At 41.9% G+C, this 16036-nt stretch overlaps 1 protein-coding gene across 2 annotated transcripts; it reads right to left on the bottom strand.

Moving 5' to 3' along the window:
• Nucleotides 1-2262: 2262 nt before the first annotated feature.
• LOC117147226 (obg-like ATPase 1) lies at nt 2263-5401 on the bottom strand. Of its 2 annotated transcripts, none has more exons than XM_033314038.1 (6): nt 5310-5401; nt 5208-5252; nt 4875-5065; nt 3876-3936; nt 3291-3672; nt 2263-3024 (listed from the first exon to the last, which is right to left on the bottom strand). In XM_033314038.1, exons 3-6 carry the CDS (start codon nt 5053-5055, stop codon nt 2455-2457), a joined length of 1194 nt encoding a protein of 397 aa, XP_033169929.1. In that variant the 5' UTR covers nt 5056-5065; nt 5208-5252; nt 5310-5401; the 3' UTR covers nt 2263-2454. The 2 variants fall into 2 exon arrangements, with proteins under 2 accessions (XP_033169929.1, XP_033169930.1); XM_033314039.1 differs by having other exon boundaries at nt 5320-5380.
• Nucleotides 5402-16036: the final 10635 nt, after the last annotated feature.

The following is a 16036-nucleotide window of genomic DNA, read 5'->3' as shown; positions in this document are numbered from 1 at the left end:
CGCTGTCGCCGCATGTGGGCATTAAGTTAAATGCCGGCGTAGACGACAGGAACAATGATGATGGGTCCTGCCCATGATAATGATGATAATAAGGGGGATGCGGATACGTGATTATGACGATAAGGTTCCGGATTCCGGAGGAGCCCATCGAGTGAGTGAGTGCGGCGCAATCTGCTGATTTATATTATTGTCACGTTTATGGCCAGATTGGGATTGAAATTGAGACGATGGGTGGGCTTAAAAGTGGGTGGCACAGCTAACGGTGCAATGCACTTTTTACAAGCAATTAAAGGTAGTCGGAATAGATATATATATATATATATCAGATCGTCGAATGTCTAGAGACAGCTGTAAATGAATAATGAACGCCAATTCAGCGAAAAATATATTCAATTCAATTTCGATGCGTCACTCCGGATTCGTCGCTCATTAATTTATGACAGTCATTTTTAACGCTTTGCTGCCCACGATGCCCTGCAAGTGACAGTTGATGCTGACGGCGTGCCACGCCCACCCCCTACGCTCTAACGCCCACCCATTTTGCATGCGTCAAATATTCAAGCGCCATTTTTCAATTGAATTGAATGAATTTCTGAATTGAGTGCATGAATGACGATGCCGCTGCGACTAGTTGGCTTTGTTATCGTTAGCATGGCAGGATCGGGCTACTTTTCTATTACATGGATGTTGCATGTTGCATGTTGCAACATTGCTGTCTCCTTTCAACATTAAGTGTCTAAAAGTATGCAACAAAAAAGAACGAAAGTGAATCCTTGGAGTATACAAATTAGATATATATCGCTGCATACACCAGCAAGATCCATTGAAGATTCAAATTTAAATACGTATAGGGTACTTCTCTATTCGCTCACCTGAAAGTCGTTCCCATCATTCCGAATTGTTCTATTCCGAATGATTTGTGTTTGGCCCCTTTGTTGGCGAACGTCGAGGACAGAGCGGCTCCACGGCGAACGGACCATTTGGCCGGACTCTAAAGTGGCCATATTTCACGCTCCTCTGATGGGCCTTGTCAACGTGGGCACCCCGATTGCTGCAGCTCATGCTGCAAGTCCTTCGCTGGATGTGTAGCCATTCCTGGGGCAGGACATTACACTTTAATTAACTACACAGCCGGGGCAATTGGATTTCTCCATTTCCACCGCAACTCCAACTGCCACGCCCACTCCTTGGCTAGTTCGGTTGCTAATAAAACATTCAAAATATTTTTGTCGGCTCGTTTCTTGGACCGGAGGAGTGTGTAATTTTGCACATTTCATTTGAAAAGTTGTCGAGCTCACGCAAAAAACTTTTGCAGCCAACACACACAAGAATGCAATGCAGTTGCGCACAGTGGTACTGTGGGTTAAATAACATCAAACAAATTGCATATTTAATTTATTTTAAAAATAGCTCAAGAATAATTTCACTTATATGTATATTTTTTAATGAGTTGATAAAGATATTTAAATATTTTGAGGCATACTTCTTGCACTCAAAATGTATAGAACATTTTCGAACCTTTTCCTTACTTTCATTGCGAACTTTTGAATTATGCAACCCATTTCGAAGCTCGGCACACGGTGCACAAGAAAAGTTTCTTTTGGCAAAGATTAACAGAAGCCAGAAGCAACCGAAAAAGGGTTTGAGATTGGGATTTAGGGGGAATGTGCGTGTTTCTGGCGGCGCATGTTTGGCAATGCGGTAAACCAAATTATGTGCTTAGCAAGTTGCCGCTGCGACCAGAGTCAGTGGAACCAGCCAACCAGCCAACCAACCAGCCAGCCACCTCAACCGCCCGATCCTTTGTGTACTGGATGCAGCTGCATTTGCACAGAGCAACCACCGCACAGCACTGCGCCTGCTCCCGCCTTTGAGTCTTTGTGGCACCGCTCCTTGCACTTGGCCGCTTTTCCTGGTGGCTCTGGTGGCAAAGAGGTTTGCACAGGTGTTTCCAGCAGCAACTTTGCCAGCATGATTAAAAAGTTTTGCAACGGCGCAGCAATAGAAATCTGAGACTTCGGTTACCAGAATGTCAATACCTGACAAGGGATATGTCATTGCTTATTGTTTGCTGCTAGCAAGGAGCAAAGGGATAGCAACACAATACTAGCACTTTCCGAATCTCCAACCTGATTTTATTACTTGCCAAAATCTTTTACCCATGACAAATGACCATATAGCCACAAAGATATTCAAGTATCACTGTAGCTTCAAATGGTGTTCAAGATAACCCGCCTATTACCATAACAAACAACGACTGGGTTTGTGTGTCACAAGCGTGTTTACATAGCGTACAAAAAAAAGGAAATTCAAAATGCATTTTCAGGCCTCGAACATGAGAGTGAGGGATGTGGTAATGAGGAGCTAGCCTCTGGCGAAGCGAAACATCTGGGAGTACAAGATCAAGTTAATGTACAGAACGGTGGACATGGCGATGATCATGGCCAAACGGTATCATTTCTTCTTGGCATCCTTGAGGCCAGCTCCGGCGTTGAACTTAAAGAAGATGATGTCGCCGTCTTCGACGGTGTAGTTGCGTCCCTGTTGGCGATACTTGCCAGCGGCCTTGGCATTCGCCTCACTGCCCTCCGCCTTGAAGTCCTCGAAGTGCATCACCTCGGCCATAATGAAGCCCTTCTCGAAGTCGGTGTGAATGCGTCCGGCGGCCTGGGGAGCCTTGGTGCCCTTCTGGATGGTCCAGGCCTTCACTTCATCCGGTCCGGCGGTGAAGAAGTACTCTAGCTGCAGGCCCTTGTAGCCCGTCACAACGATCTTCTCCAGCATGCTCTTGCACTTGGTCTCCGTCTCGTAGGCCTTGCGCTCCAGCTCGTCCTTTTCGGTTAGCTGGTGCTCGAAGGCGCCGGAGAAGGGAATGAGCAGTGCTCCGGGATCGTTCTTGTCGATCCATTCCTTGATCTTCGGCAGCCACTTGTTCTTCTTGCGGATGAAGTCCTTGTCCGAGAGGTTCACCAGGTAGATGACCGGTTTGGAGGTCAGGAACAGATACTTGTTCAAGGCCTCAATCTGAAAGAGCAAAGTAGTGGTAGCGTCAATAAGAACGGGAGGGAAAATCACAAGGTCAAACGAAAAAATCCACAGATTTCGCTGTTTTGTTGGCAAACAAATAGGGACGATAATAACAACAAGGAATGAAAGCACGAATACAAATGCATACTTAATTAACAAATTTAGAATACAATATTTTATGGATATTCTATTCTTTTTAAATGGTAAGGAATAACAAGAAGCGTTAATGCCACCTAGCGGATGTGGATTGTTTTCGTACTTACATCATGGGCATTCCAGTCCTCGAAGCGCAGATGCCGCTTTTGGTCGATGAGAATCTCCTTGATCTTCAGCATCGAATCATATTCGGGCTTGAGCTTCTTGTCGCCGCCGCGGGCCACCACCTTCTCCAGTTTGTCCAAGTTCTTGAGCAGATTCTCCTCGTCCTTGAGGCGCAGCTCCTCGGAGATGATCTCCAGATCGCGCACCGGATCCACCTCGCCCTCCACGTGGGTCACATCCGGATCCTCGAAGGCGCGGCACAAGTGGAAAATGGCATCGCAGGCGCTGATGTGCGAGAGGAAGTCGTTTCCAAGTCCCTGACCCTCGGCGGCTCCCTTCACCAAGCCAGCAATGTCCACGACGTTCAGATATGCAGGAACCACACTAGTTTTTAAATATTTATTATTTTCGATTGTGCAGAACTTTTCTATTTAACTTAATAAGCAATTGGCAAGCATATAATGAAAACAACAAGTTCCGCAACTTGTTACGCGTTTTAAATGTGTTTCATGACGCAGGTTCATGATTTTTTTACAAGCAATCCAAACTAAAATTTGGATGAAAGGGATTTGTATGCTCCAACTCACCTGGCCGGCTTGTGGTACTCCACCAGGTAATCGAAACGCTCATCGGGCACCGGAACACGACGTGTGGGTAAGGCAAAAGCCATCGGCGGCAGCATCAGCAGGAGCAGATGAAAAGAAGAGGTGAGACGCATGTTAGTCGGGCTGACTTGGCTGGGCGCAGAAATGCAAAATACAAGAATATGAAAAACAAAAACGATTGGCAGCCCGGCAGCATCGGCGGCCAATCATGGCAATTTTCTATAATTTTGCGCCATCCGCAAAGGGGCAACGAAACCAAAATGAAGTCGCTCACAAATAAAAAGCCCAGGAAAATGAAACCGAAGCTAACCGAAGGCGGGGGCAATTTGCATATTGGAAACTGGATCTGATAAAATTGCTAAGGCCGCGACACGCCCCCAACGCGAAGGACAGTGGAGCATGGTTAGCTCAACTGTTAAAGATGCCTTAAATGAGTAGAAAAAGGGTTTCTTAACTAATTTATAGAGTTGAGTGCAAGATGAAACTAAGAAACTATCTGTTACTCCTATAGTCCAAAAGGAATGGATACATGAGAACACTCTGTATGAGATACTTAGTAAGGATAATCTAAGATATAAATGATTTTAGCTTAAAGTTTGCTAAAGTTTAAGTTTTCGAGCTTTAAAATGGATCGGAATTATCTACAATTCAAGACTATAATACCATAATTCATGGACATAGCATGAAGATTGTCATAGAATGCCCTACTTAGCTGCGAGTCTCAGAGATGTGTGTTCCCTATCGAGGCTCCACTGTGGCTATTTTAGAAGGTCCAGTCGAGAGAGCAATTTGGAATTAGAAGCGGCGGCGGTTGCTCCTGGAGGCCATTGTTGCATCGCCGGCATAAAAATTATATTCCACGAGATGATTACAATGATCGAGGAAATTGCCACCGCCCGCAGGTTCGCCTGGTAATTGGCCAGATATATGTATATATATAAAGATATATATATATATATGTATATGTTGGGGAATACTTATTCTCATTCGGCTTGATGGTGCAGAAAGGGAAGTTCTCCGCGGGGGCGGCACTTTGGGTCAGAACGTTGAAAAAAGTGGACTTGCCCACGTTGGGAACGCCAACGATTCCGATTCTCAGATTCGTTCCAATTCTGCCGATCAGCGGCTTGCGCTCCGGTTCGTCGTGCTTCTTGGGCGGCATCTTCGTTGATCTGCGGTGATATGGCAAGTCGTTAGAAACATATATCCGATTAATTAGGTATGTAAATACATATATATGCATTCATTCAGATAGATGGCAACTATTTTTATATGCTGCCGGACATAACCTCACTTTGCCGGCTGCTAACGCACCTTTTCACTAAACGCGTGGATGCTGTCCGCTGAACTCAGCTCCAGCTGTGGATGAAGTTTAGGTTAGTTATTGCCAAATGAACTTTAGCCCTTGTTATTTACAAATATTTACGAAAATTTAAGCGTCCGCTGGTTTTTGCGGCTGACGGCGTGGAAGGAAAGAGAGCGAGCGAGATGGGTATATATCAGTCAGCTGTTGTCGCGCAGGGTTGCATGGCGCCTAGCGCCCCCGGGCGGGGGAAATAAGCGACTCAGCTTGGCACCGCAGGCGCTAGGGGGCGCCAGTGGGCAGGGCGCGTAATTTGAATTTCGCTCGAGGGCTGTGTTATTATCGTACTGGAATTTCAACATTTTTCAAAAGGTTTGACGTCTTCTACTATAATCATTGTGCGGGCATAAGTTTACTTGTGAAACTGCTTTACTCAAAGGGAATTGGTTAATAAGGGAATCCTATTTAATGCCTTTATATTATTATATTGCTTCCTAATTAAGTCCTTCAAATTATACCAAATATATTGTTGTTATAATATTGTACCCTATTTTATGGAGAACTATGCAATAACTGACAAGCCTCTCAAGCAATGTGATCAATTTGATGGTTTAATTTTGTCTAGATATACTGGTCGTGTTCCTCTTCCCAACGCCTTTAATTTTAGACCAGGTTTTCAGGTAAAAGCGATCGAGTTAACTGCCAAGGTCGTCGGGCCGACGCACGTACACGCAATTTGGCGGTTTAGTGAAAAGCCCGCAATAATCAATAATTTCGCATAATTAGCGAACCGATCGGCGGATCGATTCCCTGGCTTTATGGCCAACTGAAACGCAATCCGCGCGATGGGTAGAAAAACGAAAAGGCGTCGTGAGGGAAGACCAATGGTGGTTTGGGGGATCAGGTTTGTTGATCTTTCGCGATTGTTGGCAATCGATTTGGATCGTTGGTCGATGCGCTTTGATTGATTCCCTGGTCCGCGTTTATGGCCCTAATTAAAAGATCCGTTATGCGTGATCGGTCTACCTTTCAGTATTCGAATATCATGTGCGTGCTAGAAAACTTACTTATAATTTCACGCTGTCTTGCCTCCTCGTCCAGTTTCTTTATTCAAGGCATCTCTTTGCGGTTGTCCGACCGTTTAAAAATCCATTTGCAACTGACCCTGGACAACTGTTTTTCGTATTTATTTTCTTTCTTTTTTGTCCACTGGAGCATGTAATACCTTTGTAATGTTTGTCCACAAAACCGCAGGAGGAGAGTTCCTTGCGGTCCACGCCTGCTGACGATTGAAAATTTTTCGATCGATTTGTGGTTTTATGCTCTTATAAACAACCTGCATTCTGATCCTCAAATACTATCTTATTGGTTGTGTGTGTTTATTGAAATATCAATGAAGCAACGATTTTAACAAAAATCAACAATTAAGATTACATACTTTCTTATATTAGATTACAAATAAAACACATGAATGAAATCGACATATAAAAAGTATTTAACAATACGCAGCAAAGTTCCATTTTCACAAATTTCCCAGAAATTCATTATGAAATATATACTTTCGAAACAATTCCAAGGACTCTGCGCTGCGCCCAAAAGTTATTCAATTTCCAGCATGATTACTTAACGCTAAGCCGGCTTATTTTGCATATTGTTTGTTGTTTGGTTAATTAAGCTGACTTTTAATTGCCTTTTATTGCACTTAATTATTGGAGTCGGGTAGAAAATGGTGCCCGCATAAGGTCGCTGGCGAAAGAACGTGGTTGGGGCACGTAGCGGGGGCCTCATAAATTTGTATACATATGACTGGCTAATTGCGGTTCCCGCGGAATTAGCCCAACGAGCCACCACGCATCTCGATTTCCACTCCCATTCGCACCCACATTACGCGCGGGGCGTGGCCACAAAAAAAATGTGATAGAAGGGGGCCAGGGCATTGGGAGGCGTGGCCGCGGGGGCAGGTGGAAACGGTCGCCACCAAACAGAAATGAACTGAATGCATACAAAACATCGGCAGCGAGTTTCAATGAGCCAAGCTCATTCGTTTCCAGCTTGTTGCTCCAATTAAAAAAGTGGTAACAGAAAAAAAAAAAAACAACTGGAAATGTGGCAAAAACAAATACAACAACCAACAACAGCAAGCTATTCATATTCATAACCATTTGGCGGTTGGTTTTTTATTGCCTTTAATTATAACGTGGCCCGTATTCAAATTGTTCTGGCTTGGAAAATTTTCAGAAGCAAACAAAAGACTTAGGAAACGAACTCGACTGATCTTTAAGCAACATTTGGTGGGTGGAGAAGTTCAATTGGGTGGAAAGGGATAAATATAACATTTTAATCTAGACAAGCCCGAAAAAACATACTAAGAAATATTTTTAAATTAAAGGTAAATTCTATTGTTATATATAAGTTATATATATATACATACTTTGTTTATACAAATGAAAGAAACAAAAATGAATTTAAAGTATTCGATTTTACCTACATTTCTTTTTATTGATACATTTTACAATTTATTTGTAATTTCTTTATTTTATAATTCGCTCTCCGATCAAACTTAATAAATCTGTTAACTTAACTTATCTACAGTTATCTTCGGCATCGGATTGCTTCTTTGATCCTCCCCCATTCTCCATGTTCCTCTCTCCTCGACCCACACTTATATTTTATCCAGACCATTTGCATAACGATCTTAACTAACTGGGGGTATTCATATTCACATCCATATCCATATCGGAGGCAACGTCAAGTGCATCCTCCCTAATAGCCGCGACCGTCATGCAAATTGCAACTGCTGCAAGACGTATAACGATGTGCCATCAATGCATCAGCTGCCAAATTACATGTTGCAGGCCACCGAGAGAAATTATGAATTATTACGGAAAATAAAAAAATAAGAAAAGCAAAGGAGGGAAAATGCATGCATGGAAACTAAGACAAGGATCTGCATGAGGATGGCATAGAGTTCAAAGGATGGGGTATATATTTGGGGTATAAATTAGAGGAAGTGAAAAGGTGCCGCAAAGATGACACACGAGCGACCCTCATTGTTATAGAAAAAGCCTGACACCGGAACGGACAAAAAATATGTATATATATTCGTTTTATTTTTTGTATTCCGAACATATGAAATATATAAATGGGGCGTTTCCCTGGCCACGCCTCCAGCTACACGGTCCGAAAATGGAAATCGTAATAAACGCAATAATAATCATGAGCTGGGAAAACAACAATGCGCTAAGGCAGAAATAAAAAATATATTTATATGACGACGAACCCAATGGATATGGTAAACGAAAGCCACCCTTATTATTTGATTTACTCAGCACCACCTCCGCCGGATAACCGAATTATAAACACATAGGTGCACCACCATGTAGCATCCAGCACGTGATGCCCTTCCTGGCGTTTTCCTCTTCTTTTTTTAGTTTTTGGCTCCTCTGAGTGCTCCTCCTGCTGCTGCCCTAGTCCTTCAGCCATTTCCCCGTTGTTGTATTAAGCGATTATCACCGCAGGACACTAATCGAATCGAATCGAAATCGGAATCGGAGTCGGGGTAATAGTGGAGCGTGCTTGGCCCTAAGTTATCGTCTCTTTTCTTCCAGTATTTTTCCGGCAGCTGCCATCTGAATGGCATTTCCCGGCTTCAATAGCGATCATTGGTTGGAAAGGAGTCGAAATCAATTGCCATTGATTCGCAAGTGTCAGAAGATAAGCTCAAGAAAACGTTTGCACTTGGGGCACATTTCGCTGCGCAAGAACAAGATGGAAAATCTTTTCACAAAGTGGGTAAGGAAATTTAGGCTTTTGGCTATTGAACATTGTTTTCCATTACGAAATTGAATATTCCTGAATAACTGCTATGTTTATATAGAAATAAAAGTACAAATAATATTGCATTTTCGGGGCTTGCTGTTCCTAACTTTAAAAAGGTTGTTGTTAATTCTGTAGGCAAAATATTCGTAGTTATTATTCAATGAAATAAACCATTCATTTATTCATTAGAATGAAGAGTGCATCTGCTGCTTAGGAATGATTTTATAGCACAGCTTTGCCGATTGTATTATAGATAAGTAAAGCTCAATTGGTTTATAAAGAAATTCCAGCAGATCTTGCGAATCTGCGGAGGCAACTACACTTCACTGAGAAACCCGCCTTATCTCCTGGGGGCAAATGGCGCATAATTTCCATTTGGAACGGCCATTTTTGCAACAGCAATTACTTTGGTAGCCTGAACCTGTCCCGGGGAAACCCCCTGCTCCCCGAACAATTTTCAGCGAACGCATTGCATTCGGTGTAGTTTTTGTTGTGCGAAAAAAAAGCGGCAATAAAAATTAAGTTGAAGTTGAATTTGAAATTCAGATGACGACGGCGACGGACGACGACGACGACTTGCCCAATTATTATTAATAATAGCAACAACAGCAGCAGCGGCAGCAACTTGAAGAAGCAGCAGCAGCAAGTTTCAGCAGGAAAAAAATGCAGAGGAAAAAAGTTAATAGGACCGCATTCATTAAATCCATTTAATGCACAGAGAGGCAAATTATTGCGCTAAAAGAAAAGCAGCAACACACTTTGAAAAAAAGGCCAGCAGAAAAAACGAAATAATTGCAGTTGGCTGAACACCCCAAATGGCCAAGAAGAAGCAGAAGAAGTACGAAACGGCGACGTTCGGTCGGCGGCCATTAAAATGGCCAACGAATTGGCCAAAAGTGGGTTGGAAAGGGGCATGGGAAGGGGGCGGGTGGAGTTGCCAAGTCCAACTGGCCATGTAAACTGGCTTCGCGGCCTGTGCGAGCGAGAGAGACGGACAGACGCGAATAGAGCGAGATCGAAAACCGGTAGCTCCACTTTAATGAGCGCCAAACGCAAAGAAACAAAAATTCCAGCCAAAGGAGCATCAGCCCCCAAAAAAAACATAGGGTACTCCAAGGGGGTATTCCTCAAGGTCTTTTCTAGATCCATCAACAAAAAATCGTTAAATTGGGGTCACCAAAACTTATTCATAGCAAAAAAACAGATTGAAGTTAAATACAATTGAATAAAATGGCTTTTTAATAGTAAGATTCGTCTATTATTAATTTTCTTTAAAATTTTAAAATAATTATTTTTCAGTAAAAAAAGCACTTTAGAAGTACTTTTTATATTATTTTCCCATATAGAGAATACTTTAAATTTCTAGAATAATAGATTAACAGGGTACATCATGTTTCGGATTCGGAAAAATCGTAATATTTGTGCTACCCGCATTAATTACTTTCTGGGAAAACACGCGCGCCATTTTGGTTTGATGAATCTAGGGGGGCATTTCCTTCAGTCCATTTAAATTGTAATTTTCATTGACTTTCCTTTTGTGTATTTGTAAAATTTTTTTTTTTTTTGCTTTTCGTTAGCCCCAAAAGATTCGCCATCTCTTTCTTAATCGTCAAACAATTTGCAAATCGCATGCAATTTTCCTGCCTTCTGACTTTTCCTCGTTTCCTCGTTACTGCCTTCGTGTTGTTGCATTTCCTGTCCCCCCCCCCCCCTTTCCCACCGCCACTGACCGACCATACCCGCATACGTTTTGTATATTACATGATCATTAATGAACTGCTCCAATTATAGAGAGCGAGGAGAAAAATTACAGACAAAAAAAGTACGTGAGGAATATAACATACTTCCATATCTGGATTTCCATATTGCAAGAGGGTTGGGGCTTCTGGGGAGGCGCCTTGGTCATTTAAATTGTTGTTTTGCATGTGAACTCCACATTTTCCACACCTTTTAATTGACGGGCCCAAGCGAATCCATTCGGAATAGGACGAATGGCCAACGAGCGCGAGATGGTAAAAGGAAAATGGGAAATGGACTGGGGAAATGGAAAGGGGAAATAGGAAAATGGCTGAGCGGAAAGCCCCAGCTGCCCGTAGAAATTTCTGAGACTTTCCGCCGCGTTTCCGCCGCCAACTGGGCCACGTCATCGGATTCAATTGTCCAACGGAACCACGTGGATCCGATAGACAGATTGGGTATCTGTATCTGTATCTGTACTTCGAGCACCTAGGAGAGGTTTTCAAAATAAATCAGTTGTCATTGGAAAAGCAAGTGGTAAAATACTTGAATTTAAACGAATCTTTCGCAAGCTAAAAATTGTTATGTAGATGAGAGAATACCGTTTTGAGCAGCTAATTACCAATGCTAAACATTCCTATCACTTCTTGACGGGTTTTGGAAAATTAATTTTGAACACAGTTTGATTGGAAATTTAATTACGAGGCTTTTCTTTCCAGATTTTGAATGTTATTTTTTATGTTGTACCTAAAAAACTGATTATTTTATGACGGAAATTCGGCAATTCGTAAATCTATGTAAATTAAAATTGTTACTCTTCTCCAAGCGGAAGCTGTGTTTACGTTAAGTTTGGGTTGCTTATATTAGCGGGTAGCTAAGTGCTGGCAAAGGCAATGACAAAAACAAAGACAAAGGAAATGCCGACGAGATGGAGAATTGAAATTTGTTTACAAACTGTGGAAGGGAGCTATGTTCATGGGTTGGATAACATGTATATTATTTACGAATTGAATTTTTTCATAACTTGGGTAAAAATTGACATAGAGATGCAAGAATAACTGTTTTGAGCAGCTAAATATCACTGCTAACGATCTCTATCACTTCTTGAAGAATTTAGGAAAATTAATTTTTGGGTCAATTTTCGCATTTTTTATAAGGGGTAACATCATTAAAATTTGCAAAAAATTGACAAAAAATAGAATTTTCATTTGTGGATACAGTTCGATTGGAAATTTAAATACGAATACAACGAGATATGGCATTCCATATTCAGGTAATTATTTTTAAAGTTCTTGCAACAAAACTGATTATTTGATGACCGAAATTCAGAAACACAACATTTGCCAAAAACTTGATATTTACAAACGGAATTTTCGACATAACTTCGCTGAAAATTGTCATATAGATGAAAAAATAACTGTTTTGAGCAGCTAATTACCAGTGCTAACGATCCCTATCACTTTTTGAAGAATTTAGGAAAATCAATTTTTGTGTCAATTTTCGCATTTTTTGTAAGGGGTAACATCATCAAAATTTGCAAAAAATGGCCAAAAAAAAGAATTTCCATTTGTGCATACAGTTTTCGATTGGAAATTTAAATACGAATACAACGAGATATGGCATTCCATATTCAGGTAATTATTTTTAAAGTTCTTGCAACAAAACTGATTATTTGATGACCGAAATTCAGAAACACAACATTTGCCAAAAACTTGATATTTACAAACGGAATTTTCGACATAACTTCGCTGAAAATTGTCATATAGATGAAAAAATAACTGTTTTGAGCAGCTAATTACCAGTGCTAACGATCCCTATCACTTTTTGAAGAATTTAGGAAAATCAATTTTTGTGTCAATTTTCGCATCAAAATTTGCAAAAAATGGCCAAAAAAAAGAATTTCCATTTGTGCATACAGTTCGATTGGGAATTTAAATACGAACTTATCGCGGTATTGCATTCCATATTCAGGCAATCATTTTTTAAGTTGTGTCTAAAAAACTGATTATTTTATGACCAAAATCCGGACAAGCGGACTTTGCGGACTTTAATCATAACATAGCGGCCTTAAAAGCTCATAAAGATGAGACACAATTCAAACGGAAAATAAATATCGAGCTCAACGGGCTTTTACCAAATGTTTTGGTCAAAATAGTGATTTTTTTGGGGAAAAATGTATACAAATTATTGCCGTGATTCCAGAGGGCGTTACTTGGGAAAATACTTGTCAATCACGGCGGAGCTCTGGAATAAACCCACTGACGCAACAAATTGGAAGGAGAGCGTTATGTAAGCCCAAGTCAGTAGCAGGTTATATTCGTTCGATTGGCACTCAATCAGCCGCCTGAAATATATCTGCCAGATCTAAAATCCCAACCGAACGACCCAATGAATAAAACGCATTCCGTCACGTAAGACGCGATTGGCACCTGCGTGGAGAGTCAATGAAATCGATGGAATCGACTTAATATTGGCCCGAATCGAATAGCCGGGCTAAGAGCGAACTAACGGTTAGCGGGCCATTTCGCAGGTAAGTTAATAATGCCCAGAGCCCCGCGGGAAATTGCAGAGAACGAAAAGTCAGCGCATTCGTAATTGAGCTTATTATTATTTTTTTTGTTTTTGTGTGTGTGTGTGTGTGTTGCTGCATGATTACGTTTTAGCAGCTTTCTTTTCGCTCGAAATGACGCATTTTGTGCCGGCCAGCAAAATGGCAACAATCGCGGAATCGCAAAATCGCGCGTCAGAAAGAGATGGCTGGCTGGCTGAAGCGGCGGCGTTTCGCGATTGGATTGGAAGAAACTGAACAGAAAATACAAAAAAAAAAAATACAAAAAAAATAACAAAAAACCGGCCCGCTGGCGCACACACATTCGCACAAACAGCAACATCCACAGCAACCAGCAACATGCACACCAGCAACTAGCAACTAGCAACATGCAGCAGAAGCAGCCGCAGCAGCAACACGCGGACAACGCCTTCCAACGTGACTGATTGCCACTTGGCACGCAAGCCAAAGGAAGCCAGAGCCACGTTGCCAAAGTTACTGCAGTCAGTGGTTTGGCTAAAAAAAAAAAAGAAAAAAGCCCCCCACCTCCCCGCCTTCAGCGCAGCCCCTGTGAAAGCCGCGCCATTGTGGCCAAAAGCAATGGCCGTCAAAAGCCGCTGTTGTTTACCATTTTGTGCGTGTGTGCTGCGTTTTATTTGCTGCTGGCATGCAAACTCAAGCCCCCTTTTTTTTCAGCCACACCCGATCCTCAGGTCTCTTGGGCGAAAAAAAAATAAAAGGAAAACTGGTTAGATAGCAGGAGTACACCGCCCCACGCCCCCCTTTTTTAGGGGGGAAAACTCGTTGGATGCTCCGCCAAGATGATTGACTTCTGCTGTTACACTTTAAGCAGCAGCCATCGCTGCCGATGGTTACTATATGCACGTGGATCGGCCAATTATATAGGCTGACTATCTACGGAGAGTGTGCAAAATGAAATCAAATAACATATACAAATAAGTGCTTGGGAGCTAGGTAGCAAACGCAATTTGTGTGCACCTATTAATATTCAGAATATTCACGATTCATTTATAATATTTTAAAACTGCTCTTGATATCTAGTAATTATTTGTAGTACAGCTTTAATGATTATCCTGTGTGTTTTTAAGCAGTCGTAAGTAACTTTTATACCATAAACAGTTAACGATCATGATTTGATCTCTTTGTGGCAACAACTTTGGCTAAGAATATACTTTTCCCAGATCTGTCAAATTCTAGGGTATCAGCCGCTTCGACTTGGCCAAGTTTAGATCGACCTGGCTAGTGCGGCTTTTTGTCTCTGCCCGATCAAGTCAGAATCTCTGGGCCGACTGCAACTGGGGATCAAAATGCTGCCGTTGTTATTGTAATTTTTTATGATAATTTGCGGAATTTTGTTTGCTGCCGTTGAGCGTGATTACAAGCATTGGACTCTTGGCCATCGGGCTGGTGTTGTTGTTGTTCTTTTCCTTTTTTTTTTTTTTTGGCCCGAAGGCACTGGGATCCGAATCGCAGGGGCCAGTTTCCAGACTTGGGGCCATCGAAGCATTGTTATTAGGCGCATCTTATCGACAGGAAGCGATCATCGCACATTGGAATGGCTTCGGTTTCGCAGCAAGACCTTTTCCCCCCCTCGCCGCGCTGAATGGCCGTGGTATTGGGAAAAACCCCCTTTATTAACCCCCTTTTTATGACTGCCACTGATTGCTGGCTGTGCACTTGTTGTTGCAGTTAGCTGCCGTTGCCATTTGCAGTTGCTTATTAAATGGATTTCGTTGTATTATTAAGTTCTCTGGCATTCGTGGAAATTGTTACTTAGCCAGCAACTGGTTGTGGTTGTTGTGCTACTGCATTGCAGTGATACTCGCAATTTTCCATCTCGATTTGGCATTGTTCGTGCCCGAGCAGCACCATCTACAATCCGGCAATCCGGCTAACCGACAAATCCAGCAATTCAACTGGGCCACAACAGATGCCCAGATACATTTAGTGGCTTTGTTTCACTGGCTCCCCCGCCAAAGTGTGAATAAATGCATATTAATCTGGCGCTGTTTTGCCTTAATTATTTATCATTACTTGGTTTAGGCCAAGTAATTGCCAACTGCAAGTTTCCCTTTTTTTTTGGTTTTTTTTTATTTTTTCTCTGCACCAGCTGGCAAAATGGCAAATAGAGACGTTAGATTTGGACCAGAGATTTCGTTGGAAATCATAGAGGAAAGTTGCAACTCAATTTTAGCTTGACTGCGTTGCCGTACCCACTTTTTGAACACAATTAAGGTGCATTTTGCATTTTAAATGGTGTGAATCGAAATTTGAACTTTCATTAGGTATTATTAGGATTTTCTTGGCATCATAAGCTACTGGAATATATGAGTCTTTGAATTCTCGCCTTTCCAATATTAATTTCTACGTCGTAGGTCAGCCAAGTCTATCCACAAGATAAATCTGGAAAAATATGTTCCTCAAATTCTGGGTACCTTTCCATTATGACAGCTCCATTAGATCAATCATTCAACTATTTGCACACAGCTTGAGTTGAGGGAATTACGCTGAAGGACCGACCTCCTGACGACCTGAGAGGTCCTAGCACGTGCTCCTTGCCATGCCCACTCCAGGGTAATCAATCTTTCAATTACTCAAACAGCGCGCGAAAATTACGCTTTTCATTTTTGGCAACCAGCCAGGATATATAATAATTTTCAATGTTTTTTTTTTAAATCAAATTATTCGCCAACTGGTAACTGTTATTCCAGGCAG

Source organism: Drosophila mauritiana, chromosome X, assembly GCF_004382145.1.
Source record: "Drosophila mauritiana strain mau12 chromosome X, ASM438214v1, whole genome shotgun sequence".
NCBI classification, from domain to species: domain Eukaryota; kingdom Metazoa; phylum Arthropoda; class Insecta; order Diptera; family Drosophilidae; genus Drosophila; species Drosophila mauritiana.
This window is presented reverse-complemented; position numbering and strand designations above follow the sequence as displayed.